We start from the raw sequence: 27,579 nt of genomic DNA on the forward strand, positions 1-27,579 counted from the left end.
TACAAAGATGACGGAGGAGTCCGTTACCCAATCAGATGCTTTGACTTACTCAGGAGGAAAAAGCAGGAGAGGACAACTCCGTCATGACCAAGAAGCAAGCAGTCCGGGTGCTAGACCCTATTTCTGAATATTTTTTATTTAATGTCAGCATTTGTGCTTTTAATGTGTTCTTTTCAACCATATAATTAAAAAAATACCAAAAGCAGGTAATTGAAATTTTAATTGTTTTAAAATTATGTATTACTTAGTCCATTCAAGTATTCAAAGTGTTTATTTAAGTGTGGCGTGTTTCATGACTTATATAAAGAGTTATGAGTAAGAAAGTTCTTTACTCACCTAAATTAACTGCTTCCACAGATTTATATTTTTATTTATTTTATTTGATCTATATTTCTTGTAAATCAAATTTGAATTAATGCATTAATTTTAAAAAGAACAGTGATGTCCCATGAATTTAATTTAATTTAACTTTATTTTATTTTATTCAGTTCTTTTGAGGAAATTGCGGCAGTGAAGGACCGCCCTCCTAGGCTGTTGCCGAGCGACAGAGGAAGCCTCGGTCTCGCCTTCAAGTCATCTTCTCTTAGCAGCTTGCTAACTGACTTTTAGATCTACGCTATTTCTCCCTGATTAGCAAAAGCAATGGAAGTGACGATGGACCCATTGTTTCTGGCGTGGAGCTATTTCAGGAGGCGGAAACTCCAACAATGTTCTGATATTTGTACGAAAATATTACAAGACAACCCATACGACCAGGTACTGTGGTGAAGTTAGCAGGGTTAGCCTAGCTTGCTAACGATGGACAGCTGGACAACCTGCTGCATAATCCCGATTAGTCGAGTCTGTGTTGTTTATATCTCACTAACGTAGCATTTCATCATACTTATTCAGTTTATTATAAACTTAGTAGCTGTTGCTATACGCTACTTTTCTTTTCAAGTCTCATTTCTATCGTGTCTTATGTTCGTTCTGCTTCCTTCCCATTTATTCACATTTTTCTTAAATCTCTTTACTCTCTCGCTAACTGTCTGCACTCTATCTTAAGGACTCATCTTTGCTAATCTCAGAGGTAACCATGACTGCACATGTCTCTGTTTTCCATCTCATTTTGTTCTTTTTTATGGATAATTTGTGTTGTAGCTCCAGACTGTTTTATGCCTTCTTCTACATAAATGTGAAATATTTCACATGACTAAAACTTGCTTGTGTGTGTGTGTGCGCGCGCGTACTTGCGTCATAGGCTGCATGGAGCTTGAAAACCCGTGCTCTTACAGAGATGGTTTACATAGATGAAATCGAGGTTGACCAGGAGGGGATTGCTGAGATGATGCTGGATGAAAGCTCTATTGCTCAAGTTGCACGTAAGTTTAAGCATTTGCTCCAAATTCCACAATTCATTAAATTAATAATTTGAACATTTTCTTAATTAGTATTTTTTTTTTATAACACTTGATCTCTGCAAGGACCTGGTACATCACTAAGACTTCCTGGAACATGTCATGGTGGAGGTCCCACACCAGCTGTCAGGTAGGTTTTTCAAGACAACGAAAACAAAAAACCAAACTGATGAAGCTTTCGTGATTAATCTCTAATCAGATATATTTTATTTCCTGAAATCTAGGCCCATGACACAATCAGGACGCCCTATAACAGGATTTGTGAGACCCAGCACACAGTCCGGGCGCCCTGGGACAATGGAGCAGGCCATCAAAACCCCACGTACTGCAAGCACAGCTCGTCCTGTCACCGCTTCTTCTGGTAGATTCATTCGTCTGGGGACAGTGAGTATTCCTACTAAAGGCCATGTTTGACACATGCCTGTTTCTATTGCATTTTCTCAAGTTAATTTATGCAGCAGACAATATATTAATGTAAGACTGATAGCAACAGTCATTTTATTATTTATTATGTTACACTGAAAGCCTGAAATTCTTAGCATGACCTATTTCTTTTATTGTTTTTCTAGGCTTCAATGCTAACAAATCCCGAAGGACCATTTATAAACTTGTCTAGACTAAATCTGGCCAAGTATTCCCAAAAACCCAATTTATCCAGGGTAAGACTCAAACTGTGACTTCCAGACATTTATCAGTTGTTTTCTATTGTGTTTTTCCTGCATGTGAAGCAATCTTCTTTCTCCACAGACATTATTTGAGTACATCTTCCATCATGAAAATGATGTGAAAAATGTAAGCGATACACAAATCTGCAGTGTAAAGAAAACTACCACACATTAGATGACAGGACTGTATGTAAAGAAATATTATATTCCTTGTACAGGCTTTGGATTTAGCTGCTCAAGCTACTGAACATGCACAGTTCAAAGACTGGTGGTGGAAAGTTCAGCTGGGAAAATGCTACTACAGGCAAGTAACACACCATCCTTCATATTATTCAACTGCAATGTTTGATTAAATTAACATTTATGTATATGAAATTATGTAATGTCTGTTTCTCTCCTCTTAGGCTTGGTTTATATAGAGAAGCAGAAAAACAGTTTCGATCAGCTCTCAACCACCAAGAGATGGTAGATACGTATCTCTATCTCGCAAAGGTAGTGATTATTGCCAAGGGTTTGTACATTTTAAGGTTCTCTCTCTAAAGCAATGTTTTTCTTGAAATCACTATTCTTGTTTTCATTTTCCTTTAGGTTTATCAGCGTATGGATCAGCCAATAACAGCTCTCAGTCTTTTCAAGCAAGGCCTGGATCACTTCCCTGGAGAGGTTACCCTTCTAACAGGAATAGCTCGTATCCATGAGGTACAGTATGCCATCATCATCTCGAATATAGTCAGTTTTTTATTTAATTGCATTGTCGAATATCACATAACCACTCCTTATCAGGCACTTTAACACAATTCAGACAAGTTCTAGCTGCCTGTGGTTCATTTCAAAAGCTCTTTTCCAGTAGACAGAGTGTCTCTTAGAAGTGTTTTCGGGTTTCAGAGTGGCTCTTTAGCTTGTTTGGCACTCTCAGCTGGATCCAAAAGATGTAGTTTCTTCACAGTTATTTTCCTTTTAGATGGTTTTGTGTGGTTTTCCTTTCAGAAGAAATTGTTCAGTTTTACATCATCACAAATTTGATCCTCCTCAGTCAGGGACGCTGATGTGTTCTGGTATATTAAAATTAAATTAAATTTGTTGTTTTTTGTGCCGTTAAGTCAAGTGGAATGTTTTTATGATGTATCCCAAAGTGCTTAACAGCTAAAAGAATAAATGTCATAAAATAATAAGACAATAAAACTGCTTAAATAAAGAAAACAAAATGCCATCCATCCATCCATCTTCATCCGCTTTGTCCGGGGCCGGGTCGCGGGGGCAGCAGCCTAAGCAAAGAGGCCCAGACCTCCCTCTCCCCAGCCACCTCCTCCAGCTTATCCGGGGGAACACCAAGGCGTTCCCAGGCCAGCCGAGAGATATAATCTCTCCAGCGTGTCCTGGGTCTGCCCCGGGGCCTCCTCCCGGTGGGACATGCCTGGAACACCTCGCCCAGGAGGCGCCCAGGGGGCATCCTTGTCAGATGCCCGAACCACCTCAGCTGGCTCCTTTCGATGTGGAGCAGCAGCTGCTCTACTCTGAGCCCCTCCCGGATGGCCGAACTTCTCACCCTATCTCTAAGGGAGAGGCCAGCCACCCTTCGGAGGAAGCTCATTTCTGCCGCTTGTATCTGCGATCTCGTTCTTTCGGTCACTACCCACAGCTCGTGGCCATAGGTGAGGGTAGGGACGTAGATCGACCGGTAAATTGAGAGCTTCGCTTTTACACTCAGCTCCCTCTTCACCACGACGGACCGGTGCAGCGTCCGCATTACTGCAGCTGCAGCCCCAATCAAAACAAACAAAAAACAAAATGAAAAAACAAAAACAGTAAAAGCACAATTCAAAGTAATCAGGACTTAGTCTGGTGTAATAACCAAAGACCGTTTTCAAAAATGTCTAATGCCCCTGATGTAAATAGGCAGTTTGCTCCACAATGTAGGAGAAGGTACATTTAAGTTTCTGATTTCCTCTTTGTTTTAATCTGGACCACAGGACAGTCAAAAGCCTCTGCTCAGCAGACCTGCTCAATGAGAGAGCTAAGGAGGTGCCAACCCCTGCAATCACTTAAAATCAAAGAAAAAAAAAAATTAAAACTTACTGACAACCAATAAAGGAAGCTAATATGAGTGATGTGTGGTCTTGCTTACACTTGCCAGTTAAGAGCTGGCCAGCTTTAGTTGGCCAAGCAGTGACAGGCTGACACCTGAAAGCAGACTGTTAATGGTCAAGTCTGGACGAAATTAAGGAATGAGTAACATTTTCAAAGTCACTGAAGTGGAGAAATGCAAGCAGTCATAGTTAAAGGAAGCCAGCTTTAACAACAGCTTCACTCCCAGCTTCTTTGCAATATTAACCTTAGTACTTGAATTGCTGAGGTTAAAGACAAAAGGGCTTTCAGTTACACTAATAGTGTTTGGTTGACACAAAATCTTAACGACTTGCCTCCAAGCTATTTGGGAACCACTGGACTAATGTAAACTTTCCACCATAGCTGCATGGAGTATAACCTTAACAGTTGCATGAATCATTAAAGATATCCATCCATCCGTCCATTCATTAATTGTCTCTAAAATGGTATTTTGACAGGAGATGAACAACATTTCATCAGCGACAGAGTACTATAAAGACGTCCTGAAGCAGGACAACACTCACGTGGAGGCCATAGCCTGCATAGGCAGCAATCACTTCTATACAGATCAGCCTGAGATTGCTCTGCGCTTCTATAGGTCAGACAAACTTTCTGTACAATTTGTGTAATGTGTTGTTACAATTTATCTGATGAGATTTTATTTACTATCTGTGATTTAATATGTTTCACCCATTGCTAGACGGCTGCTCCAGATGGGAGTGTATAATTGCCAACTGTACAACAACCTGGGCCTGTCCTGTTTCTACGCCCAGCAGTACGATATGACTCTGTCCTCGTTTGAGAGGGCTCTGGCCCTGGTGGCCAATGATGAAGAGCAGGCTGATGTCTGGTACAACATAGGACACGTGGCTGTTGTGAGTTAACAGAAAATTACTTAATATGTTTCACTTCCATATATGGTTCACAGTTAACATAATTTGACACTTAGTTAATTGAAATGACAACCTTACATTGTATAATTTAGAATATGCTCTGTGTTTACAGGGAATAGGGGACTTGACTCTGGCCTATCAGTGCTTTAAACTGACTTTGGCATTTAATAATGACCATGCTGAAGCTTATAACAACCTGGCTGTGCTGGAGCTGCGAAAAGGTCACCTTGAACAGGTAAAGACATAGTTTTGAATCATTGTCTTTGTTAAGCTGCTAAAATATGAGTAATGAAATCATAATGGTGATCCTTTCGACCTCTAATGTGATATAACACAGCCCATTATAAGAAAATCACTAAAATGTAGTTATTAGCGTCATATAAACTATAATCCAGCTCATATTATCAAAAGATATCTCTCAAATTATACTTGCGTAATATAAATCCAATATTCAGTAAGCCCCTGTTACTCCAACAAAGAGCTAGGCAATAAAGCAATTTAGCAATAATAGCTTGATATGAGACAAAGCGTCATGAGATATATGGGATTTTATTTTTCCAGTAGCAGGAGGAGCATGAGCAATCCACCTGCTTAACACTTCTGCTGCCAACATGATTTAAAAGGTTAAATTTTCAGGGTTTTCCAGCTTTTTTCATAGTGATAATGATGATGGCAACGTGATGTAAGGATTGCTCCAATTAAAGAAAATAAAACTTTAAATCTGTAAACACTGCATTTTCATATACATTTTCATGACAGGTGTTAATTGTTTCCCTGCCTTTAATCCAGTCTAAAGGCTTCCTTCAGACTGCTGCATCACTGGCCCCCCATATGTACGAGCCACACTTCAATCTCTCCATTCTCTCTGAAAAGGTAATTTATCGCTATCAAGGTCCAACCAAATCATGCAGTGCAATTAAAAGTGACAAAGTGTGATCTTTACATCTTCTTGCCTGTGTCCAGCTTGGGGACCTTCAGAGCAGCTACAGTGCAGCCCAAAAATCTGAGGACGCTTTCCCAGAACACGTCGACACTCAGCAGCTTCTCAAGCAACTTCGACAGCACTTTGCAGTGCTGTGAGGGACCACAGCACTGCAAACGACCGGGTTTTCTTTTAACCCAGTCTTTAAAAAAGTCATAATTTGGTAGGTTAGTCTTGGAAATGGACAAAGTGGGATTAGTTTTGGCTTGTGTTTATTTATTAACTGCCAGTTTATTAGATACATCTACAATTGAAGCTCTTTAGCAAAATGAGTGGTGACCCTTTGAAGTGTTAATTGTTAACTGTAATTCTACACTTCAGTGTTGAAAAGTGATGTGATTGTCCTTATTTGATTCCAGCTTGAGCTGTTGTAGACTTATTGTTGTGTACAGAATAAGCTCATTGGTTTCTTTGATTTTTTCACTGTTCTCTGTAAAACTCTATTTCAGTAGAGTTTCAAAAGGCTGTAGTTGATGCAACGCTAGGTCTAAAATGTCTAGGTCAAGTGTTTCAGTCATAGCCCATTAAATGGTAAATGTTTGGGCTCTAACTAACATGACCTTTAGAGGGCATGTAAAGGTTTTCCTGAAACACTGGCATGTTAGTGTACAAATGTGTACAGTGGTAAAATATGTGTACATAGTAAAGGTAAAGGTTTTATTTGTAACAGTTACAGAATTTGCATACATTTTGTAGATGCCTTTATAACTCAGATGTATTTTTCTTATTTTAATCTTCTTGGACATTTTGTAGTCTCTTGCAAAAGACATGACAATAAAGAAAAAAAAAGTTCAGAAGACACGTCCATGCCTTAAAGCCAGACTTGACTCTCTGTTTAAACATTTAAGCTAGAGCTAAAAGGTCTTGGTGTCCTCTCACAAATCCATTTCAGGTTCCAGTTGCATGGAGCATCGTTCCATGAATGAAAGGGGTTTTCTCTGGGATACATAGCAGCACAGTCTTCATTGTTTTGGTTGTTAGGCTCTCCAATATCCCAGTACCTGAAACAAGAGATGGGTAACTTTGCTTAGTTTTTTTTATGTGTGCTCTGACAGAGATATATGGGAAATTACCATATACTTAAATTAATAAACTGACATATACTTAAATTACGTTATCACAAGTGGATAATGGTTACAGGGCATTCAGAAAGAATTTATATCGCTTGTCTTGTTCCACATTTTGTCACATTACATTACTTTATTCCAAACTGGATTTGATTCATTTTTCACTTCAAAGTTTTACACAACAGCCTATAATTACAAAGTCAGAAAGATTTGCTTGAAATTCTTGCAAACGCATTAAAAGCAAAAAACAAAAATACAACATGTACATAAGTATTCGGAGCCCTTGCTCAGTACTCAATACTTTGTTGAAGCACCTTTTGCCACCTTTAGGATTGTTGTCCTGTTGGAAGATGGACCCTCACCCCAGTCCCAGGTCCATAGTGCTCTGGAGCAAGTTATCATCAACTCGACCATGAGTAGTCTTGAGTAGTTCCTGCTGCTGAAAAACATCCCCACAGCATGATGCTGCTACCACCATGTTTCACTGTAGGAATAGAATTAGCTAGGTGCTGATCCTTGGCATTCAGCCCAAAGAGTTCAATCTTTGTTTCATCAGTCCAGAGCATTTTGCACATGACCTGAACAACTTTGAGAGTCGTTCTATTAGAGTGACCATCGAGTTCTCGCTGACTAAGGCACTTACACCCTGATTGCTCAGACTGGCTGGGCGTCCAGCTCCAGGAAAATTCCCGGTGATTTCAAACTTCTTACATCTACTGATGATGGAGCCATTATCGGGACTTTCAGGGGTGCAGAAATGTTTCTGTACCCTTTCCCAGATCTGTGCATTGATACAATCCTTACCACAATGAACTCCAATCAAAAACTAATAGAAACCTCTGACAAGTGATCAGTGGAAACACGATGCATCTGAGCTCAATTTTGAGTGCTATGGCAAAGGCTGTGAGTACTTATGTAAATGTTGATTTGGAAAAAAAAAATAGCAAGAAAACTTCTTTCACTTTGTCATTATGGATTAAGATTTTTAGGAGAATTTATACCCCTCTTCCACCCTTGTCCCATCCAACCATGTCCAACTTCCTTCCACATCTGCATCTCTCAGTCCAATCCAGAATCCACTGTGGGCAAGCGATCTCGAGGGGTCTCGAGACATTTTTACAATTTCAGCAAGGGCCATCTGACAATATAGGAAATACACATGTACGTGAAAACACACACAAACATTCATATATGCTAGTGCTGTTCATGAGAAGTGGAACTTGTAAGTTTGTCAGTAAGTTTCATTGTGTTGTTTAAATGTTGAGTCTTACATGTTCCTCTCTGCTGTTGATGACCAATAAGTCGCTTCCTTGCCTCTTGCAGAAATGTCTGGCATCCATCCACGATCTCCGTGAGAGTTCCTCAGATAAAGCGAAGAAGTAACACATGGAATTGATGACAGTCCAGCCTGGCAAACACTGTCTGCAGCCCTCTTCTGTCGACAAAAACCAAAAAAAAGGAATGACATAACAATTATAGAGCATTTATTAACATGATAAATAAAGAAAAAGCCTCTCACTGAGCATTGGCATGTGGGATTCCAACATCGCTATTTCCGTTTCAGTTCTGTCTATTAGTTTTTCGGTATCTTTTTTCCTTCTGTTCAGATGATCAAGCTCCCACTTGGTAATTTGCTGTGACTTGATCTCTTTCGCCACCTCCTGTTTGGCTTCAGTCTTGCTTTGGAGTGCAGCGTTGTAAGTAGCCTGCAATTTGGCAATCTCAGTGCTGATGTCTGTTACTAAATGGTTCCCATAAGTAAGTCTGTAGTCTGAAAGTAGAGAAAAGGAAGACTTTAAAAACTGTACAATTTTTACGGTGTTGGTACAGCTGAAGAAAGAACTCTAACGGAAATAACAAAAGAGCAGTAGCAGACAAACCTCACTTAAAAATATTTATTTATTATCTAGAACACAGGCAGTTTTTAGGTCACAGCTAAGACAGTTTACACATTTTCCTTTTTTTAAATTGTCCCATAATTAAATAACATAGTGAATAGCTCTTTAGTATAGTTGTTAATACATTTGCCTAACAACTAAAAGATCCCAGTTCAAGATTGGAAACAAAAATCCTGGTTAAATATGCCACGTTTGCTGATCCACCTGCTCTGGTGACCCTTTCTAAACAAAGAAGTAACAGGTATTTACAACTGAGTTAAGCTTGTTGGTCCTCTTATATGGATAAATTATGTAACAGAAATACTGCAATTAAATTAAAACTCAAATTAGTCTGGCATTTGGCATGAGTGATCTGTAGTAATCTAATATTAGCCAATAAAGTGGGCAAAACCTGATATAATAGTCACTGATGCAAAAGCATATAACCATTTTTATAAATTAACATATTTATTAATCAAATAATCAAGCGCTCCTCATATTTTGTAGCTTAAATCATGTATAGAAAGTTTTCTGTGTTTGCAACCAGGTGAAAAAAACGCGTCAACTAATATGTTTTTCTAAGGGAATACAAACTCTGAATTTCCCTGATGCTACTTTAGTGACCGTTATTTAAGGTACATTTGTAATGTTAGTAATTAAACCTGCATTTTCTGTTTTGTTCTTTTTTGATCACTTGGGGGCAGCAGAAACAAACGTTTTAGAAAGCTGACACAAAACAACCTTATACAGTTTATGAAAAAAAGACTGGGCTTTATTATTTTGGTTTCCATGAATTTGAGGGGATAACATCCGGTTTCATAGATGCTAATGTTTCTTCTGTATTCACCTGCTAACTTTAGCTACTCTTTAGTGGCAGGCAGGTAGTGAAACAGTATTTATTGGAGACTTTTCAGTAAAATTAGCGGCCTATTGAGGACACAAACACAGGTGAATAAGCAGTGAAGCTACAGGGTGGAAAACCAAACCAGGGAGTTAAAACTAGATAAAAAGAGTCAGGTGAGAATAAATCAAATCCCTTTTTGTTGACCTCGATTTTCCCACAAGAGATGATTATTTTCCCTCCTGTTGAACCTTTTTTTTAAGATTTAAAAAATTTCTCAATATAACAAAAACTGCAGCTTGCAGTAATCACTTACAATAGACTCCCAGGCCAATATCAACTGCCAGCAGAAAGGCAGCGAGCACTGCCAGGCTCACTGCAAGCACTTTGTAACGATTTAAACAGGATCCAGGCCCCATTGTGGACAGGGACACTACACAGATAAGTGGTGGATAAATATCAGAGCCATGCACAATACAGCAACATCAAAATAACACCCAAGTGGTGGGCGAAAATGTGGATATGTAATCACAAGTTATAAAAAGTGCTGTGAAGAGCAAAGCTAGTTTCTGGCAGAGAAGAAACATTAAACATATTTCCTTAATCATCATTCATCTTCTTGTCATTTACCTTGTTGCCTCTCCTGGTTCAAGTTGAAAGAGTGGTCATCTTCACTAATGTCCTCAGGATAAGTCAGTTTGTTATAAGTACTCTCAAAAAAGCCAGCATTATTTCCGTTGTCCTCCATTTTAATCGACGAGATGAGAAGAGTGCAGCAAGATCACCCGAGAAAGAGAGAGTATTTGTTAGGACATTGCCCTGCGGGTGTTTGCGCATGTGTGTGTGTGTAACATTGCAAACAGAAAATCAAGTTTACTTGTTAACCATTTACAGGAGGTAAAGGAACAGCAGAGTTTTCAGATCATCTAAACAAGATTAGGATCAGAAATATTCTTTAAGGATGAATTTTTATTTTATCAAGTTAAGCATTAAACATCTTAAAATCATTACAGACCAGATACTGCAGACATTTTTCCCCCATATACAACTGAATATGCTGAGTTTTGTCAAAATACTTTAAAAACAAAAAAACCGAAAACGTGTCACTTACAGTAGTGTATAACACGATTTTTCACATGTCAAGTTACAGCTAATTTATTTGAGAGATTTTATGACATTATTGCTATTATTATTTTGAAACATCATCATTGAGGTCCCCTTGTGGTTTGCTTTGGCTCCATCTCGCAGATCCAGTTCAGCTGTTTGCTGCTACATTCTACATTGTACCACGTCTTCACATTATCGGTAAAGAAAAGAAAAGCAGCACAGTTCTTCTTCTCCTCACCAGAGCTGTCGGGCTGCCCACTTCTCCAGTACCTTGAGTAAAGCACAATCGCTTAGAGAGGAACTTGTTTTCAGTACATTTGTCAGTAATGAATCATAGCGCTTCACGAGTCGCTTACATTGAATCCACCTCGGTCACATTGTTAACCCAGACCCACGTTCCCTCTGTCACCACATCAGTGAGGCCGACCCAGTATCCATTCTGCCACCATACGCCAGAGCTGCTCACTTTTTGAAAGTTGTCGGTTATGAGGAGCTATGAGAAAGCAGACATTCAATTTGATTTTTAAATGATGACTAATAAGTATGGTGTGATCGTTTAGGCATAGCTGAGCAATGCTATCATGAATATAAAACATTTGCTCCCCGTGGTTAGCCTTTATCAAGATGTCACATATTTGCTCTACGAAGTTAGACGAGTACTATTTTTCTTACTTTGCCAGTTTAAAGTAAGTTCAGTCTAATTAAATCCCACCCACACAGACCCACACACGAGCAGAGATGGTAAAGTTTTTGAGTGTAAAGCTCTTAATAACGTACAAGTTAATGAGTAATTGCCAAAATTAAACGTATATTATTGTGACTTTACTTTTTTATGCACCAAGATTATGAAATTGAAATGAATCTTAATCATTAACAGAAGATAACTTTCTCACACATGGTGGGCTCGAATTTCTTGGCATTTTAAAACCAGACACAGAGGCCTACAAAATAAACTATTTAAGCAGAAAAGACTTCGTTTCTGACCAACCTGCTCCTCCAAGTTATTGATGACAAGCAAGTCACCGCCCTGATTAATGCAGTATTGTCTGCTCTCCGTCCAGTTCTTTCTGGAGTTTATTTCATGGTGAGAAAAATAATAACAGGATGTTTTAAGAAGGAGCCATCCTGTTGGGCATCTGCCGCAGGTTTCCTCTGTTCCAAGAGAGATCGAACAACCATTTACTATCTCACAATAAGCCGTGCAGATTCACAGCATGCTGCATGTTCACAAAGACGGGTTGGAGGCTGAACTTACCTAAGAGAGTTTTATTTGTCTGGAGATTTGATTTCGCTGCATTTAGTGTCTCAATTTGTCGCTGAAGCAAATCATTTTCGACCTTCAACTGCTTCACCTGGAGCTTTAGCTGCACGTGGTTGGTGCGCTCTTTCACCAGTTTTGCCTGGGCCTCCAGCCTCTCTTTGATGATACCACTGTGGTTGCGGAGATGGTTCATTTCAATCAACAAGGGTGAAACAGATGAATCTGAAACCTGAAAGTCTTTGGCTTTGACACCTGAAAGATAAGAAAGGAAAAGAGGGTCAATATAAAAGATTGCTCTAATCACAGTGATGTCAGCCATTGGTTTGTGATCTTCAGTTTTCCAGATGTCATGTTGGCTCCACATATTTGTTTCAAAGTAGATTTGTTAGCGTATTGCATCTATAGACAGTATGAGTGCTTGTCACAGACACAGATACCAGCTAATATATACAAATAACTATACAAAGAACTACATTCACCGAAAGGTCCAGTGACTGGAATTGAGCTCAGGTTGTTGACTATGGCTGAGTGAAAAACCTTGCCAGCAGATTGCTTTGATTACCTCTAATTTGTATGAAAGACACTATTGTACACACAAACAGTAACCATTTACTCTTCTAGGTGCAGTCTGCCAAAACGCAGAAACAGACGACATTTGCTTTCAAAGTAAAAGTTGTGCGGCAACTAACACATTTCTCCAGGCAGAAGTTTTGATTTGAAGGCAAACGATTTTCATTTAGTTGCACTTTTCACAGTTTAATACTGCTCGGTAAGTAATTAGTGAGGGTTAGCAGACAAGTTAGCATCTTCCATGCATACTACTAGCAAAACTTGCAACCATCTAGCGACCAAAGCAACTGCAAAGCAACACATACCTGTTTCATGATAGTGAAAATGGCATATACCAACATAAACCGCAAATGCTGTGCTTGTAATGTGTCCAAAATGAAACATTACAAATACAGTATTATTCTTGAGTGTGGCTCTGTGTCATTTGGCACACTGAAAACATTAAGAAACTCTGGTCTAGAAATAAACTCTAATCAATCAGATATTCATATATGTAAAAGTAAATTATATGAATTTCTGCAGTTTCATACCATCGTTCGTACTTGGTTCTACTACTTTGTGCGATTAATATCATACAGAACAAGGATTATACTTCAGATTAAGGAGTTTCTTATTGACTCTCATACTTACAATAGATCCCAGTGACAACAGCAGCTATCAGCAGAACAGCATTCAGCAGGCTCAGACTCAGTATAACCAGTCGGTGGTGTGGAAACGCAGGTCTGCTTCCATCTGCAAACAGACCTTGAAAATGTTCCTCTCAGTTAAAAATCCTAATAAAATATTTTGTCTTCAGTAAATCAAATAAATTTATAATGGGGACTTTCCTAATAGGTGACAGAGCAATCTGCTATGTGGTTTAGTTTTAAACAATGTAACACACTTATTACAAATGTTTTACATGTATCTGAAACCAAAATGAGTAAACGAGTGAAAGCTCCACGAGGTCAGATTTCACAAGGAGGGAGTAAAGCGGTGGTATAAAAAAAAGCAGAAAAGAAACTGCTTGGAATTTGATTGTAAAGTGAGCTGTACCTTGTCGAAATCTTTGACGGTGAGAGACTGAATGGCCATCTGTGCTGAAATCTTGAGAAATCTTTTCAAATGTCATCTTCTCCTCAGGCACCGACGGTAATTGTGAGTTCTTGACTGGTGCAGGTAGCGCTTATTGATCTGTTTGTCTCTCCTGGTTGTACCAGCGATAAGGTGTGTGTGTCTATGTGTGTGTGCGTTTGAACCCTGGTCTGCATGTTGAGGTAATGCCTTTTACAAGAATGAGATAATATCGCTCTAACGTTTGAAAAACATTAGCATACTGTGTAATAATACTGTGACTGATGCTGCACATGTAAACTTGTTTTCAGACTGCTGGGTAATTGATTGATTGATTGAATCTTTATTTTGAACATGTTGAAAAAGTATAAAAAAAAATAGAATTAAAAGAGACAAATGAACAAAGCAAACAAAAGGAAAACGAGCAACCACAACTCCAAATAACGTCCATGTTCAAAAAGGAGCAGGAAGAAGCATAAGCTGCTGGGTAATTACATTTTTGTTCAAAATCTTCCTAGATTATTAAATATACAATTAATTAAAATTTTGCTAATATTCTTTTGTTCTTTTGAGGAAGCACATTTATAATATTATATGTCACATTTATGGACAGCAGCTAGTTAGCCTAGCTTATCACAAAAACAGGAAACACCCAGCCTAGCTTTCTGTGACTAAACAAAATCCACTTAATGCTCATTCAGAAATGATTCATTAGCTCAGTCAGTTTCTTACAATCCCAATAATGCTGTGAGGAACATTTGGGAGGAACATCTGGTTATCAATCAATCCAAAATACTATATGATTCCTACATACTTTCTACAGCTAGAAATCACGACTAAAATATAATGAATGGCTTTGCTGTAATTTCCTTGGGCTTTTTATCATGCTCTGTAAATCCTCTCATTTCCCTCTAGACAGAGGCTGCTAAGCATTCAGATTATAAAATTTAGAAACAAAGCAATTTCTTTCAAAGTGCAGATTTTATAAAGCACTCATAAATCATTTTAACAATAGACAAACTTTTTAAAACACTGCAGATTTAATTGTAAGCAGATATTTGCCCAGGGCCATTAAGATCAAACCACAGCCAATTAAATCTTAAAACAAAGACGTAACTTTCGGCTGTGGAGCTTCAGAAGTGCCTCAAAGCACAGAAAGTAGAAATAGTCCACTCAACACTGCTAACACGTTGATTACACTTTACACACATAATGATGTTAACTGCATTAAAATTAAAGTTGGGCAGATAATAAGAGTATGTTTCTTGTGAACCAAACTCTAATTTTATTTAACTTTCCATTTTCCTGGTGGCTCAGGATGCTTTAACAATAAATAAGGGAAATAGACACTGTAGTGTTGTGTGATGGTAATAAAGTCTACTTACCAGTGCAACTAATTAACTCAATCATTAATCCAGTCCAGAGGAAGTCCATGTAATCCCAATAACATTATGACATTTTGCTACACTTTTGTATTTTTTGTGAGTTACAAAATGTGAAGAACAGCTTATTATCAGTCATTCCAAGATGTCTTCTACAGCTAGTAATACAAAGTAAAATTTGATGTGTTTGTTAGTATTTTCATCTTAACCTGTATAAACTAACCTTTCCATCTGTACCAGGGATGGTAAATAATCAGGTCATTAAAACCAAGAATTCCTTTGATACCGCTAATTATACGATTCTTAAAACATTAATAAATCATTTTTAACAAGTGGACTGTTCCAGATACACAGCAGTGTAGATGGTAAACAGATATAACTCCTCATTAGTGTATTTGTCAAAATATATTACTGAAGCTGGGGTATAAAAAACACAGTAAAACATTATGTTAATGTCAAACACTTTAAATTTGTGTATATGACATATCAAAAAACACACTACAGCATCGTCCTGTAGATGAACTGGGTTTAACTGTGTAACACAATATCTGTCAGGGTTGGTTGAAAGAGAACCCAAATGCAGGACTTCTAGATGAAGATGGTGCGTTTATTTACAGTGAAGAGAGCAGAAAGCAGTGCCAACGATCACAGTGTGTGTGTTCTTCCTGCGCCTGTGTTTGTGTTTGTCCTCCTCGGTGTCCTCCACATGTTTCCGCAATCCTCCTGGAAACAAGAGACGCAACAGTGAGTACATTTTAGACCAATATCTAAGCTGCCCTTTTTTATCTAAAGTCTTGGAAAAATTGTATATGACCAATTGATCACATACTTGAATGCACAAAATGTTCAGGAGATTTTTCAATCTGGTTTTAAAGCAATGCATAACACTGAATCAGCACTTTTAAGAATTTTTAATGATATATTTTTATCATGTGATTCTGGTGAAAGTGTCATTCTTATTTTACTCGATTTAACTGCTGCATTTGACACTGTAGACCATGAAATTTTAATCTCGCATTTGGAGCAGTGTGTCGGTATAACAGGTTCTGAAATGGTTCAGGTCTTACTTAACAAACCGAACCTTTTCAGTTCGCTTAGGAAATTGTGAGTCCTCCCGTGCTCCGTTGTCTCATGGAGTACCACAGGGTTCCATTCTGGGCCCTATCCTGTTTTCACTTTATTTACTTCCATTGGGCTCAATTTTTAGAAAGCACAGACTCTCGTTTCACTATTATGCAGATGACTGCCAGATTTATGTTCCTCTTAAAAAGAAAGATGGGTCGTCTGTAAATCGTTTACAAACATGTCTGGAGGACGTCAAGTCGTGGTTGGCGCTAAACTTTCTTTGTTTTAATGATTCTAAAACTGAAGTAATGGTGTTCAGAGCTGCCTCCACTGCTGTTCCGTGTGTTGATTTGCAATCCCTGAAATCATTCTGTAAACCAGAGATTGTTAATCTGGGTTTTAAAATGGATCCTGAGTTTAAGCTTGAAAGCCAGATCGGGTTGGTTGTAAGGTCTAGTTTCTTTCATCTGAGGCAACTGGCAAAAATTAAGCACTTTCTTACGAGACAGCAATTTGAAACAGTAATCCACGCTTTTGTAACCGTTCGGCTGGATTACTGTAATTCTCTTTATTTTGGGGTGAGTCAATCTTCTGTTTTTCGACTGCAGTTAGTCCAGAATGCTGCTGCACGCCTTTTAACTGGCACTCGTAGATACGAGCATATCACCCCAGTTTTATATTCACTTCATTGGCTGCCCGTGCATTTTAGGATCCATTTTAAGCTGCTTTTATTTGTTTTTAAATGTTTGTCCAGTGCTGCCCCTGTGTACCTCTCTGAGCTTCTTCATCCATACATACCTTCCCGGTCCCTCAGGTCGGCAGACCAGCTCCTCCTGAGCGTGCCCAGGACTAATCGTAAGCTCAGAGGGGATCGGGTGTTTGCTGTGGCAGCACCAAAACTGTGGAATGAGTTGCCTTTACATGTTAGACAGGCACCTTCCTTATCTGTTTTTAAATCACGTCTTAAAACATATTTATTTACCTTGGCTTTTAGCACAGCAGGACTTGTTGATGTCTCTTAATACGTTTCTTATTAATTATATTATTTTTAATTTTAAGATATTTTATATGTAATTTAAACTGTTTCCTCTCTGTTTTATATTTGTAGCACTTTGGTCAACATTGTTGGATGTAAAGTGCGTTATAAATAAAGATGCTATGCTATGCTATGCTACATTCCCATCCACCAGCCGACAAATATGCCTTCACCATTCAAACAGGAGAATAACTGAGAACGCAGTAACACAAGCATGAGCACTAACTGTGTTCCTAGTTTAACAATATCGCGCCACTACTCTCTTATGTAGGGCTTCTTGATTATTCAGATCGGCAACAGTTGAGTGATTAATCCCAGGTGTGGCTGGCTCAAAGACGGGAGACTCTCCAGGCCTGGTGTGGCAGCAAAACTAACACACCACAGCACACACACTCAAATGCGTACACAGGAAGACGAGGGACCGGGGGCATATCACATCAACAAACAACCATAAACGATCCACAACGACCAATAGAACTCATAATATTCATTAAACCCCAAAATAACACCCGATACTATAGACAAATTTATTCTCCACTAAGTAATATAATTTTATGTGAGATGAAGTTCACACAGGTTTTATTCATAGAATAAAAATTGTTGTTTATTTGATATATGAATACAAAAACTCTCCAAATTATGGTGTAACACATTTGCATTTCTTCTAATTCCAGTTTTTAAAGACTACATATTTAATGCTTTTTCAGTTTTTATGGCCAAAAAACGATAACAAAAAGTTAATACTTCCAGACAAGCATCACAGCACCCAGTCAGTTTTTTCAAAATGACCTAACCCCATTACCTATCATAAGCCATGGCAGTGATATGAAAACATTATTTTCTATTTAAATATTTATTTAACTACCAGCTTAAAAACGGAGCACAACAGAGGAACAGCACATTAAAAGGTTTGATCCCCCTGGAAACTCTTAGAATTGTCCCTGTAGGGTTGCATTGAATTAAGCAGTATTAACACTACTGCCCTTTCTGCAGAAGGGCAATTGGCTACGTTGCATGTTTTGCAAATCTGCCTTTTGAGTCAGGTGAAATACCACCAAGACAAAAGAACTAGTAGCTGACTTCAGAAGGAGGAAGTCTGAGCTGCAGCCTGTCAGCATCAACGGGGAGTGCGCGGAAAGGGTCTCCAGTTTCAAGTTTCTGGGTGTGCACATAGACACAGACCTCCAATGGAGACACCTCTGCGGTTTTAAAGAAGGCCCAACAGCGTCTCCACTTTCTGAGAATCCTCAGAAAAATGGACCTGAAGAAGGAGCTGCTGACCGTCTTCTACCGCTGCTCCATTGAAAGTGTGCTGACATATTATATCGGTGTGTGGTTCTCCAGCTGCACCACAGCATACAGAAAGGCACTCCAGAGGGTCATCAATATGGCCCAAAAAATCATTGGACATCCTCTTCCCTCCCTGAAGGACCTGTACAGCACTCGCTGTCTCAAGAGGGCACACAGCATCCTACAGGACTGCACACACCCAGGACACCGGGTGTTTAAGCTGCTGCCGTCGGGCAGGAGGTTCAGGCTGCTGAGGTCCTGGACAAACAGACTCAATGACAGCTTTTACAACAGGGCAACAGCCCTGATCAATGCAAATAGCTGACCTGACTGGCTACCTCCCTGGACTTTTTTTTTGGGGGGGGAGTAACAATGTTTAAAACAATAACAATAATAATATTTATATTTATAACAAGGTGCAATAATAATTAATGTGCAATAATGACAGTGTGCAATACACTTATTCTTCTTCTTTTTATTACTAAGTTAATATACTGTGTTGTGTTGTTTGTGTTGCGTTGTGATGTGTCATATCATGTCGTGTTGTGTTACATGTAGTGCCGACATAGGACAGTTTTCCAATCTCATTGAACTATTGTACTATGTATGACTGTGCAATGACAATAAAGAGTTATCTATCTATCTATCTGAAATATGCAAAATGTAATAGACTGTAGTTAGCTGTGCCCAGTTAGGCCTGTTTGTATTGCTGTGTTAAAATGTTGTGCGTAATAGTGTCTCAGCTGTGTGGAACAGTTAACCGTTTCTTCTTGTCTGCTGTGTGCAGCCGCAGTCTGGTAGTTTCGAATATTACAAGACAAATAACAACACAAAAAGGCTGTATTTATAACGGTAAATGGACTGGTTCTTATCTAGTGCTTTTCTACTCAAAGTGCTTTATACAGCATGCCTCATTCTAGACCAAAATACTAAATTTTGCTCTACAAGGGCCTGATATTACGAGGACATTATTCTGCCACTGTTCTATGGAAATTGAAAACGAATGTCCTCAGAAAAAAAATCAGGTAAAATTGTTTTTTTGGTTTTTTTAATCACGTAATTCTTTGTTTTTACATACATCAGGTCCCAATCAGCCACACATAAACACACAAGTTCATACATAGCATGCCTGGACACATAAACGTAAACACAAAAAACCTCCACTTTGATAGTTTGCTGCTTGCAAGTGGTGAGAACTTGCAGAAAGTGGGAACTGAAGGCAATAAAAAGAAATGGAGTAAACGTGTGCGACACATTTGATTTATCATAAAGCATTTGAATGTTGCTGCTTTGCTTCCTGTTGAAAAGTAGTTAGACTTTTCAACAGGGACAATTTACTAGTAAAATGTCTTAGTAAAATGAGTAATTCCCAGACTTGACAAGGAAATGTCATCATCAGACTAAGTTTCAGAGCTTCCCTCCTAACACATGCAAGGTAAGTTCTCTTACTTTAAGTTAGGTAGAGTGCATGAATGCAGGTTTATAATCAGCTTTTCACATCATATGTATATATGAGTAAAACTACATAGTGAATAAAGCAGAGCTTCACTATAGATTTCTCTCAATTTCTTTCCTGTCTGTGGATGCTTTTCTTTCTCTAGTGTCATCCTCCTGTGGAAAACATGATGACAAAGACATGCATTTTCATTCAACTGCTGCTCTTCCTTTCTCCTGTTTGTGGGGAATTGAAAGTTGCATATGACTCCCCTTCTATCATCATGACATGGAGAGATGCACAGGCATACTGCAGGCACAAGTACACTGATTTGGTCACTGTCAGAAACAAGCAAGAAAATGAACGTTTTATTCAGCACGGCTGGATCGGATTATACCGAGAAGATGCAGCAAGTCCATGGAAATGGTCCCAAGATGATGAGATAGCCACCTTCACCATGTGGGAACATATAACTGGTAAGGAACATGTAACTGAATTATATTTGTATAACTGTATTACAGTATTTCTGTTAGGCTAACATTTATTTGTTTTAAAGTTCAAATCTATTATATCTATTGTATCTATTATATCTTGCCTATACTATTATCTACAGTACATTTATGAAACATGCTCAGGCCTTTTTGATGCAAACAATAAAAGATGAATATTTGAGCGCATACAGATGCAACATCTCAGATGCAATTTGGTCTTCAAACCTTCTCTGAAAACTTCTCAGTGCATTCTCACTACTTTACTTCTCCTTGTTCTTGCAGAAGCAAATGCACAGGGAAACTGTGTTTTTAAGAGAAATGGAAAATGGGTAGCCAGCGATTGTGGATTGAAGCGACATTTCACATGTTATACTGACCCTTTGGTTCTGGTGAAGGAGAATAAGACGTGGGAGGAGGCATTGGATCACTGCAGGTCTCTGGATAGAGTCAACACAAATAATCCAACCTTTTCAGACTGGAACCACCGCTACGACCTGGTCACGCTGATCTCTCCATTTGAACATACTTATGCACGAGAGAGAGCACAAGAGGCTACCACTGATGAGGTTGGCCAGTTTCCTACATTGTATTTGTATTGAGAAACTCTTTATTTGTTACAAGTTTTTGTATGTGGACCTCTCTGTTTAATGTTGGCAGGTGTGGACAGGCCTGTGTAACCTGGCTGGTAAGTGGTTGTGGGTGAGTGGAGAGCAGATGCAATATGAAAATATTCCAAGCTGCCCATCTCACAGCTTTTGTGGCGTCCTTGAGAAGAACGGTACTGCATCCTTCAGCATGAGAAACTGCCAGCTGAGAAGGAACTTCTTCTGCTACAAGAAGCCCTAAATGCACTCAAGGCTACACTTACTTAAGTACTGTACTTCAGTATAAACGTGAAGCAATTTTATTTAAATTGCACTTATGTACATGAAAATACGCTATTGCTCAAAATATGAAATGTGGTCAAGAAGGTGAAACAATGTTTATAATAGTTTATAAGTAATAGTTTATAATACACGAACCAGAATGTAAACTATGGTTTGAATAGATGTTTCATTGATTTAAGATATTCCAGGACTCTAGTCTACTGGGGATTAAGAAATTTGCAAACCGATGTATCCCAACCTTTCTAGTTAGTTTCATTTTACTTTAAATAAAAGCGTTTATTTCTTTAAAAAAAAAACAAAAAAAAACGCAGGGCTTTTTTTTTTTTAGCTCATTCACAATTTGGTCATGAAAACATACTTGTACAAAAACTTGTACAAAAAAACAATAGGGCGTTTTGTTGTTGTTTTCTTTAAGTACAGTCTCAACTTTATGGAAACCCATCCAACTAAAACTGGAAATCACACCAAAAGTATTCACTCATGTGATGCTGTGCAGAGTTTGCATTCTGTTATCTGCATATGGAAATGTTAAGGTCACTAAAGGAAAGAAACAGATGTTTACCAGATATAGTCTTGTGTCTGCCAGTAAGGCATAGCGATATTTGAATAGATTTGAATAAGGGGATTTACATTCAAAATGTGTTTGAATGTTTGTTCTATAGCAAACCATAAAGTGATCATGAAGTGTTATACCTGTGCTCAGCACTTTCCACACATTTATGTCAATGTGAACTCAAATTAAACAGAACTATTGCTGAAACATGATTTCAAATGGTGTCACTATAGACATTAAGCTGATGGCAGCCTAAGGATTACTCACAATTTACCCCGAGTACAGTCACAGGGAAATTTTACTGGTATTTTGTGTTACCTACATTAGAACAGCTAACAACAGTCTGCTCTGCTGTCCCCTCACCGTCTGCCTTTTTTCTCCATTGGCTTATCTCTTCATGTTTTATTTGTTTGTCCTTTCTTAGCTTTCATGCCCCCACAGAGGATGATGAGTTAAGTTTTTGTGTGAGTGTTACTCGTTGTCAGTATTACTCTTTTCTTGATGCAACACACCTCAAATTCCGGCCCTGTGTATCTTGTCAGTATTGGCAGATCTCCTGTCCACCCAAAACAGAAGAGGTGGAAAAACTGGATAGCCAGTGAAAAGCTGAAATGATAAGTGAGTAATTGAATCTGCCCGTATTACAGTATAAATCCATATGTCAGTTTTAAGTGTAACTGAAAACCCATTTGTTTTGTTTCGATCCCAAGATGTTGCTGCCCCTCACTGAGGAGCATCCAAAGATCCTGTCAGACAAGCAGGCAGAGACGATTTTTGTTTTTAATCTTGTTCCTTTTTCTCCTCTGTCTCCGGGATAGTTGATATATGGAGGGAGTTTCACCCCTCTAAAAAAGACTATACACACTATTCTCTCCCCCCCCCCCCCCCCCCCCCCCCCACAATAGTTATGCTAGAATCGATTACTTCTTCATGAATAATAATGATTTAAATAGGGTAAAAGAGTTTGAAATTCAACAAGCAGATGTATCTGACCACTGTGCAATCCACCTTATAGTTAATTTGAAAGGACAGGAGAAAAATACATTATGGAGGCTAAATATGGGAATATTAAATAATAAGTCCAATATGGAGGAACTAAAGAAGTTTAGTAAATTAAAAAAAACAACAACAGAGAGGAGGTGTACAAAAAAGAGAAGGAGAACCTTTTTTTAACCGAACAACAACACAAGACCACACAAGACCCTTCACTGCTTTCAGAAATTAAAGAAATTAGGGATGAAATTGAAAAATATTAGCCACAGCCTTGTGCTTTGCACTGGGAAGAGGGGGGAGGGGCGGTAGTTACACTGGCAGTAGCACAGGAACAGAGCGGGAGGGAGAGAGAGAGAGAGAGAGAGAAAGAGAGTCTCATTAGAAAGGTACAGTAATCATCCACAACTATTTTCAGTTGAGGATGATAAAGGATTCAGAAAGTTTATTCATGCAGGTCCATATGACAGAGAATGTGCATCATCTTCATATTTTAATTTATATTTAATTGTGTTGTGGTTTGCAGTGTTTTGTGTAGTTTCACTTTAAATTTGTTTAAAAGGAAAAAGCAGAAAAATTAAATAGTTAAAAGTTGAACTGTGAATAGTTAGTTTTTGTATTATATGATTTATTTATTACATTTTATGTGGAGTGAATAAATAAAAGTATATTTATGTGGCCCCTACAGACAAAGCATGTACAAACTCCAAAACACGTAAAAACTCAGAAGCACGTACAAAACACAACAGAAGTGCTCCAGGGTTGTGTAGCTTTCTGGATTTTATACTTATTGGGCTACATATTTATTTTATCATACAGGCTATACAGTACATAGCATCAAAACTCACATGTTTTATGTAACTAAAGTGTTGAATTATGTGGGCTACAGACAATAATTAAGTTATAGACTTTATTTATATGAAAAACGTGTATACTTACTGCATTTGAATCATTTTAACCATATGTAACTACTAGGGGTGCAACGATACACAAAATTCACGGTTCGGTTTGATACTTTGGTGTCGCGGTTCGATGTTTTTTCGATACAAAAAAAATGTTCATGCCTTTTTAATTTGTCATTTATTAAAATTATAAATATATATTTTAACTCAAAAGTACAGTTTTTAAATTTAATGTTGCTGAAACAAAAGTAATTAAAAAAATAAATATATCTCAGGGCTCTCAAAATTTCAAAATCCCTGGTAGCCCTTCGGGCAGGGACTCTTCAGTTTTTGGTAGCCCAAAATAAATGTAAGTAGCCCGAATAAAAAAGAGAGCAATTTTTTGATTGATGTTTTGTTTCCTTTACAATATTATACATTAAAGTATAATATTGTAAAGGAAACAAAACATTAATCAAAAAATTGTTGAAACACAAATTACAACATTGTATAAAAATTACAATCATCAACTCAAATACTTGGTTCTAATTGAACAGAAATTTCTATGAACTTGTAAGAACTGTGTAGGACATGAATCAGTCTGTGTCAGATCCTGAATCTGACATTTCCACTGAAGTCACGGGTAAGAGACAAGTGGAACCAAGATCGAGGCCGTTTGCTTTTTGAAGTTTGCAAAGACTGCTAAATTTTGCCAGTGGTAGTTCACTCTTTGCAACATAGTAGCTGTTCTAAACAGATTTTTCAGGTTTATTTTTAGTATGTTATTTGCAATTGGTGTTTGTTCTGGGAAAGATATTGCAGACTGAGCAATAATGCATTTCTCATGGGTTCTAATGTGACTGGTCCCAGTAACAAAGGCGCTTGTCGACTCAGAAATCGAGAGAAAACCAACAACACACCAGGCAGAACATTATGTTATTTACACGGGTGCACATAAGTGGTCCGCATGTGCGCATTCGCTGTCAAAATAAAAGACGCACCAGATAAGAAGTTGCAACGCGCGTTTGCGTCCATATAAAAAGCAGTGTTTTTGTCCGCTAGAGTGGGATTTTCACGGCACATTCCACACCACATCTCTGTGCGTTCATCATTTGTTTGAAGCCAGCTCACCTCCTGCAACCACTTTTCCGAGAATACGCGCTTCTTTTGTGGTTCGGACTCCTTCTGACATTTCTTTGGAGGTGGAGGAACACCAAAGTAATTGCTTAAAGGAGCTTCTTCGACATCTTTAAGAGTTCTAAACTTTAAGAGTCTGTCCTCCTCCAGAAAATCTTATGTATGCAAACACGCGTTGCAACTTCATATCTTGTGCGCGTTTTTTTTTTTTTTGTTTTTTTTTTTTGGACAGCGAATGCGCACCTGCGGACCACTTATGTGCAGCCCCGGTTATATAGCTCGTCATATTGCAGCCACAGAAATTCTTTTGTCCATGAAACCATAAAGCTGCACTTTCTTTTTGCCTTATAGTCTGATTTGTCATAACTTTTCCGTTTTGTGGTAAGCTTTTCTTTGGCTGTCACTTCTTCACCCTGACCTGTCTTATTTGGCTCAGCAGAACTAAAATATATATCCTGCTGCTTTTACACACACACACACACACACACACACACACACACACACACACACACACACACACACACACACACACACACACACACACACACACACACACACACACACACACAACGGTCAGCGATTCTCTGCGCGATCAACCTCTCCTATGTTTAAGCTTGCTGCGGGAGATTTCACTTGTCATGTTTGCATAGTAAGCTAACGATTGATAAGACGATGTCAGAGGAATTGGTGCACAAATTATCATCACTCACCAATCAGTGCTGTCGCTCTCTAGCGATTTTGCAAGCCCTGTATCTGATTGAGGAATCACTCATCTTTGGAAAAGAGAGTTTATTACAGAGAAATGGCTCTTTCCAAAATAAAAGCTATACTATACGCTTCTTCTGGGCTATATTCTCAGCAGCATATTGTAGCGGGTCAGGGCTGTTCGGGGTTCTGTTTGTACAGTTATGTTTTGTTTATGTTGCCATAGTGACAGGTGACGCCCTCTCGCTGCGACGGTGTGTCCTTCCGGGGTCAGAGGGCGCCTTGTGTGTTGTTGTTGTTGTTGCTGTGCGGTTGCCGCGCTGAGCAGTTAGCTAGCGGCAGTGTTCTTCTGCAGATGTCAATAAACGGCTGTGCTCCCTGGCTAGCTCACGGGAAGCAAGACCAAACGACACCTCCGTCTCCTCCTTGTCTGAGCTCGCCACAATATTAAACATATCAGGTCCCCATAAGGAGAATCATATGCTAACGGCTGTCTAAATGACTCGGGTAAAGTTTGTAGCATGCATGCTTGTTGTTTTTGTCTGCTTCCACCTGTCTTTGCACTAGGATGATGTCGGTGTAAATGTGCAGTCATATTCGTTGTGTTCCCACTAGTGCTGTCAGCGTTAATCTCGTTGAAATGACGTTAACGCCACAACACGGCAAATGTCAATGTCAATACATTTTTCAAAAAATACCTCTCTGTGAAAAATGGGCTTAAAAACATAAACAACAACATAAACAACTGTGGGATACTGTTTGTCCGTGATTTCATTCCCCCCCTGCAATGGCTCTGCGCCCCACACTTTGGGAAGATCTGCATTAAAGCATCATAGTCAAGGGAACAGAGAAAAGAGGCACATAAACTCTGACTGTCTTGCACTGCCCTCTGCTGGGAACAAGTGAAAACACTTTTACTGACGGTTGGATCAACATCCTGAGTTTGGTGCCAAACGCATCATTAAATACAGAACAAGATCATCGAGTGAGGGCACACTGACAACAACCACCTAAGATAAGATAAGATAGAACTTTATTAATCCCTCGGGTGGGTTCCTCTGGGAAATTCGACTTCCAAAGAAAAGCACAGCAACGACCGAAGTTACAGTTACAAAAAGAATTGTTTTATATATATATATATATATATATATATATATATATATATATATATATATATATATATATATATACATACACACATACATACACACACATACATATATATATATATGTATGTGTGTGTATGTATGTGTATATATATATATATATATATATATATATATATATATATATATATATATACATATACACACACACACACACACACACACACACACACACACACACACACACACACACACACATATATAAATACAGAGACAAATATAAATAAAATATACAAAGGGGATAAATAGAATAAATAGGAATAAAAAAAATAAAAATACAAGTGAATTGCACATTTCAAGTATTGAGTCTATTGCACTGTTGACTATTTACAAAAAGTATTGCACAAGGTATTGTACAGTGAGGTGAAGAGGCACTACAGCTTAGTTGTTCCCCCCTCCTTTGTCCTCCTGTTTCCCCTCCCTCTCCCCTCCAGGGAGGAGTTAAACAGTTTGATGGCGTGTGGGACAAAGGAGTTTTTAAGTCTGTTAGTTCTTGTCTTGGGGAGAAGCAACCTGTCACTGAACAGACTCTTCTGATTGTTTATGGCCGTGTGCAGAGGATGCCCAGCATTGTTCATAATGTCCAGCAGTTTCTTTAATGTCCTTTTCTCTGCCACTGTCACCAGAGTGTCCAGCTTCATGCCGACCACAGAGCTAGCCTTCCTGATCAGTTTCTCCAGCCTGGATGAGTCCTTCTTTGCTGTGCTGCTCCCCCAGCACACCACAGCATAGAAAAGTACTC

At 38.6% G+C, this 27,579-nt stretch overlaps 4 protein-coding genes across 4 annotated transcripts; 2 read left to right on the forward strand and 2 right to left on the reverse strand.

Annotated features, from left to right (window-relative positions):
• The first annotated feature begins 548 nt into the window (after positions 1 to 548).
• Positions 549 to 6,531, forward strand: ttc8 (tetratricopeptide repeat domain 8). Its single transcript, XM_085391707.1, has 14 exons — positions 549 to 756; positions 1,241 to 1,361; positions 1,464 to 1,527; positions 1,622 to 1,781; positions 1,967 to 2,056; positions 2,145 to 2,189; positions 2,281 to 2,366; positions 2,467 to 2,554; positions 2,651 to 2,761; positions 4,627 to 4,766; positions 4,869 to 5,043; positions 5,174 to 5,296; positions 5,851 to 5,934; positions 6,025 to 6,531. Exons 1-14 carry the CDS (start codon positions 643 to 645, stop codon positions 6,139 to 6,141), a joined length of 1,518 nt encoding a protein of 505 aa, XP_085247833.1. The 5' UTR covers positions 549 to 642; the 3' UTR covers positions 6,142 to 6,531.
• On the reverse strand, positions 6,145 to 10,645 carry LOC146647124 (uncharacterized). Its single transcript, XM_085391708.1, has 6 exons — positions 10,459 to 10,645; positions 10,145 to 10,261; positions 8,630 to 8,881; positions 8,382 to 8,545; positions 8,112 to 8,248; positions 6,145 to 7,044 (listed from the first exon to the last, which is right to left on the reverse strand). Exons 1-6 carry the CDS (start codon positions 10,574 to 10,576, stop codon positions 6,879 to 6,881), a joined length of 954 nt encoding a protein of 317 aa, XP_085247834.1. The 5' UTR covers positions 10,577 to 10,645; the 3' UTR covers positions 6,145 to 6,878.
• Positions 10,646 to 10,737: 92 nt separating this feature from the next.
• LOC146647125 (uncharacterized) lies at positions 10,738 to 14,595 on the reverse strand. The gene is made up of 6 exons (XM_085391709.1): positions 13,802 to 14,595; positions 13,397 to 13,510; positions 12,191 to 12,448; positions 11,924 to 12,087; positions 11,292 to 11,428; positions 10,738 to 11,205 (listed from the first exon to the last, which is right to left on the reverse strand). The coding sequence occupies exons 1-6, from the start codon at positions 13,875 to 13,877 to the stop codon at positions 11,034 to 11,036; spliced, it is 921 nt and encodes a 306-aa protein (XP_085247835.1). The 5' UTR covers positions 13,878 to 14,595; the 3' UTR covers positions 10,738 to 11,033.
• A 5,715-nt stretch (positions 14,596 to 20,310) lies between these two features.
• On the forward strand, positions 20,311 to 21,364 carry LOC146647126 (putative C-type lectin domain family 20 member A). Its single transcript, XM_085390744.1, has 3 exons — positions 20,311 to 20,503; positions 20,804 to 21,084; positions 21,176 to 21,364. Exons 1-3 carry the CDS (start codon positions 20,311 to 20,313, stop codon positions 21,362 to 21,364), a joined length of 663 nt encoding a protein of 220 aa, XP_085246870.1.
• Positions 21,365 to 27,579: the final 6,215 nt, after the last annotated feature.

This window comes from Rhamphochromis longiceps, linkage group LG19, assembly GCF_057381845.1.
Source record: "Rhamphochromis longiceps isolate RC_006_pf linkage group LG19, R_longiceps_female_GT1.1, whole genome shotgun sequence".
Classification (NCBI taxonomy): domain Eukaryota; kingdom Metazoa; phylum Chordata; class Actinopteri; order Cichliformes; family Cichlidae; genus Rhamphochromis; species Rhamphochromis longiceps.

Bases quoted from the DNA above. Each gene is read 5' to 3' on its own strand.
- ttc8 (XM_085391707.1), top strand. From the start codon at position 643: ATGGAAGTGACGATGGACCCATTGTTTCTGGCGTGGAGCTATTTCAGG. The intron at 2,190-2,280 runs GTAAGCGATACA...TTCCTTGTACAG, and splicing joins ATGAAAATGATGTGAAAAAT to GCTTTGGATTTAGCTGCTCA. The intron at 2,555-2,650 runs GTAGTGATTATT...ATTTTCCTTTAG, and splicing joins CGTATCTCTATCTCGCAAAG to GTTTATCAGCGTATGGATCA.
- LOC146647124 (XM_085391708.1), bottom strand. From the start codon at position 10,576: ATGGAGGACAACGGAAATAATGCTGGCTTTTTTGAGAGTACTTATAAC. The intron at 8,546-8,629 runs GTGAGAGGCTTT...TTTTGTCGACAG, and splicing joins ATCCCACATGCCAATGCTCA to AAGAGGGCTGCAGACAGTGT. The intron at 7,045-8,111 runs GTATAAATTCTC...CTCTTGTTTCAG, and splicing joins GGGACAAGGGTGGAAGAGGG to GTACTGGGATATTGGAGAGC.
- LOC146647125 (XM_085391709.1), bottom strand. From the start codon at position 13,877: ATGACATTTGAAAAGATTTCTCAAGATTTCAGCACAGATGGCCATTCA. The intron at 12,088-12,190 runs GTAAGTTCAGCC...CTCTTGGAACAG, and splicing joins GACAAATAAAACTCTCTTAG to AGGAAACCTGCGGCAGATGC. The intron at 11,206-11,291 runs GTAAGCGACTCG...GCTTTACTCAAG, and splicing joins GTGACCGAGGTGGATTCAAT to GTACTGGAGAAGTGGGCAGC.
- LOC146647126 (XM_085390744.1), top strand. From the start codon at position 20,311: ATGACATGGAGAGATGCACAGGCATACTGCAGGCACAAGTACACTGAT. The intron at 20,504-20,803 runs GTAAGGAACATG...TTCTTGCAGAAG, and splicing joins CATGTGGGAACATATAACTG to CAAATGCACAGGGAAACTGT. The intron at 21,085-21,175 runs GTTGGCCAGTTT...TAATGTTGGCAG, and splicing joins AAGAGGCTACCACTGATGAG to GTGTGGACAGGCCTGTGTAA.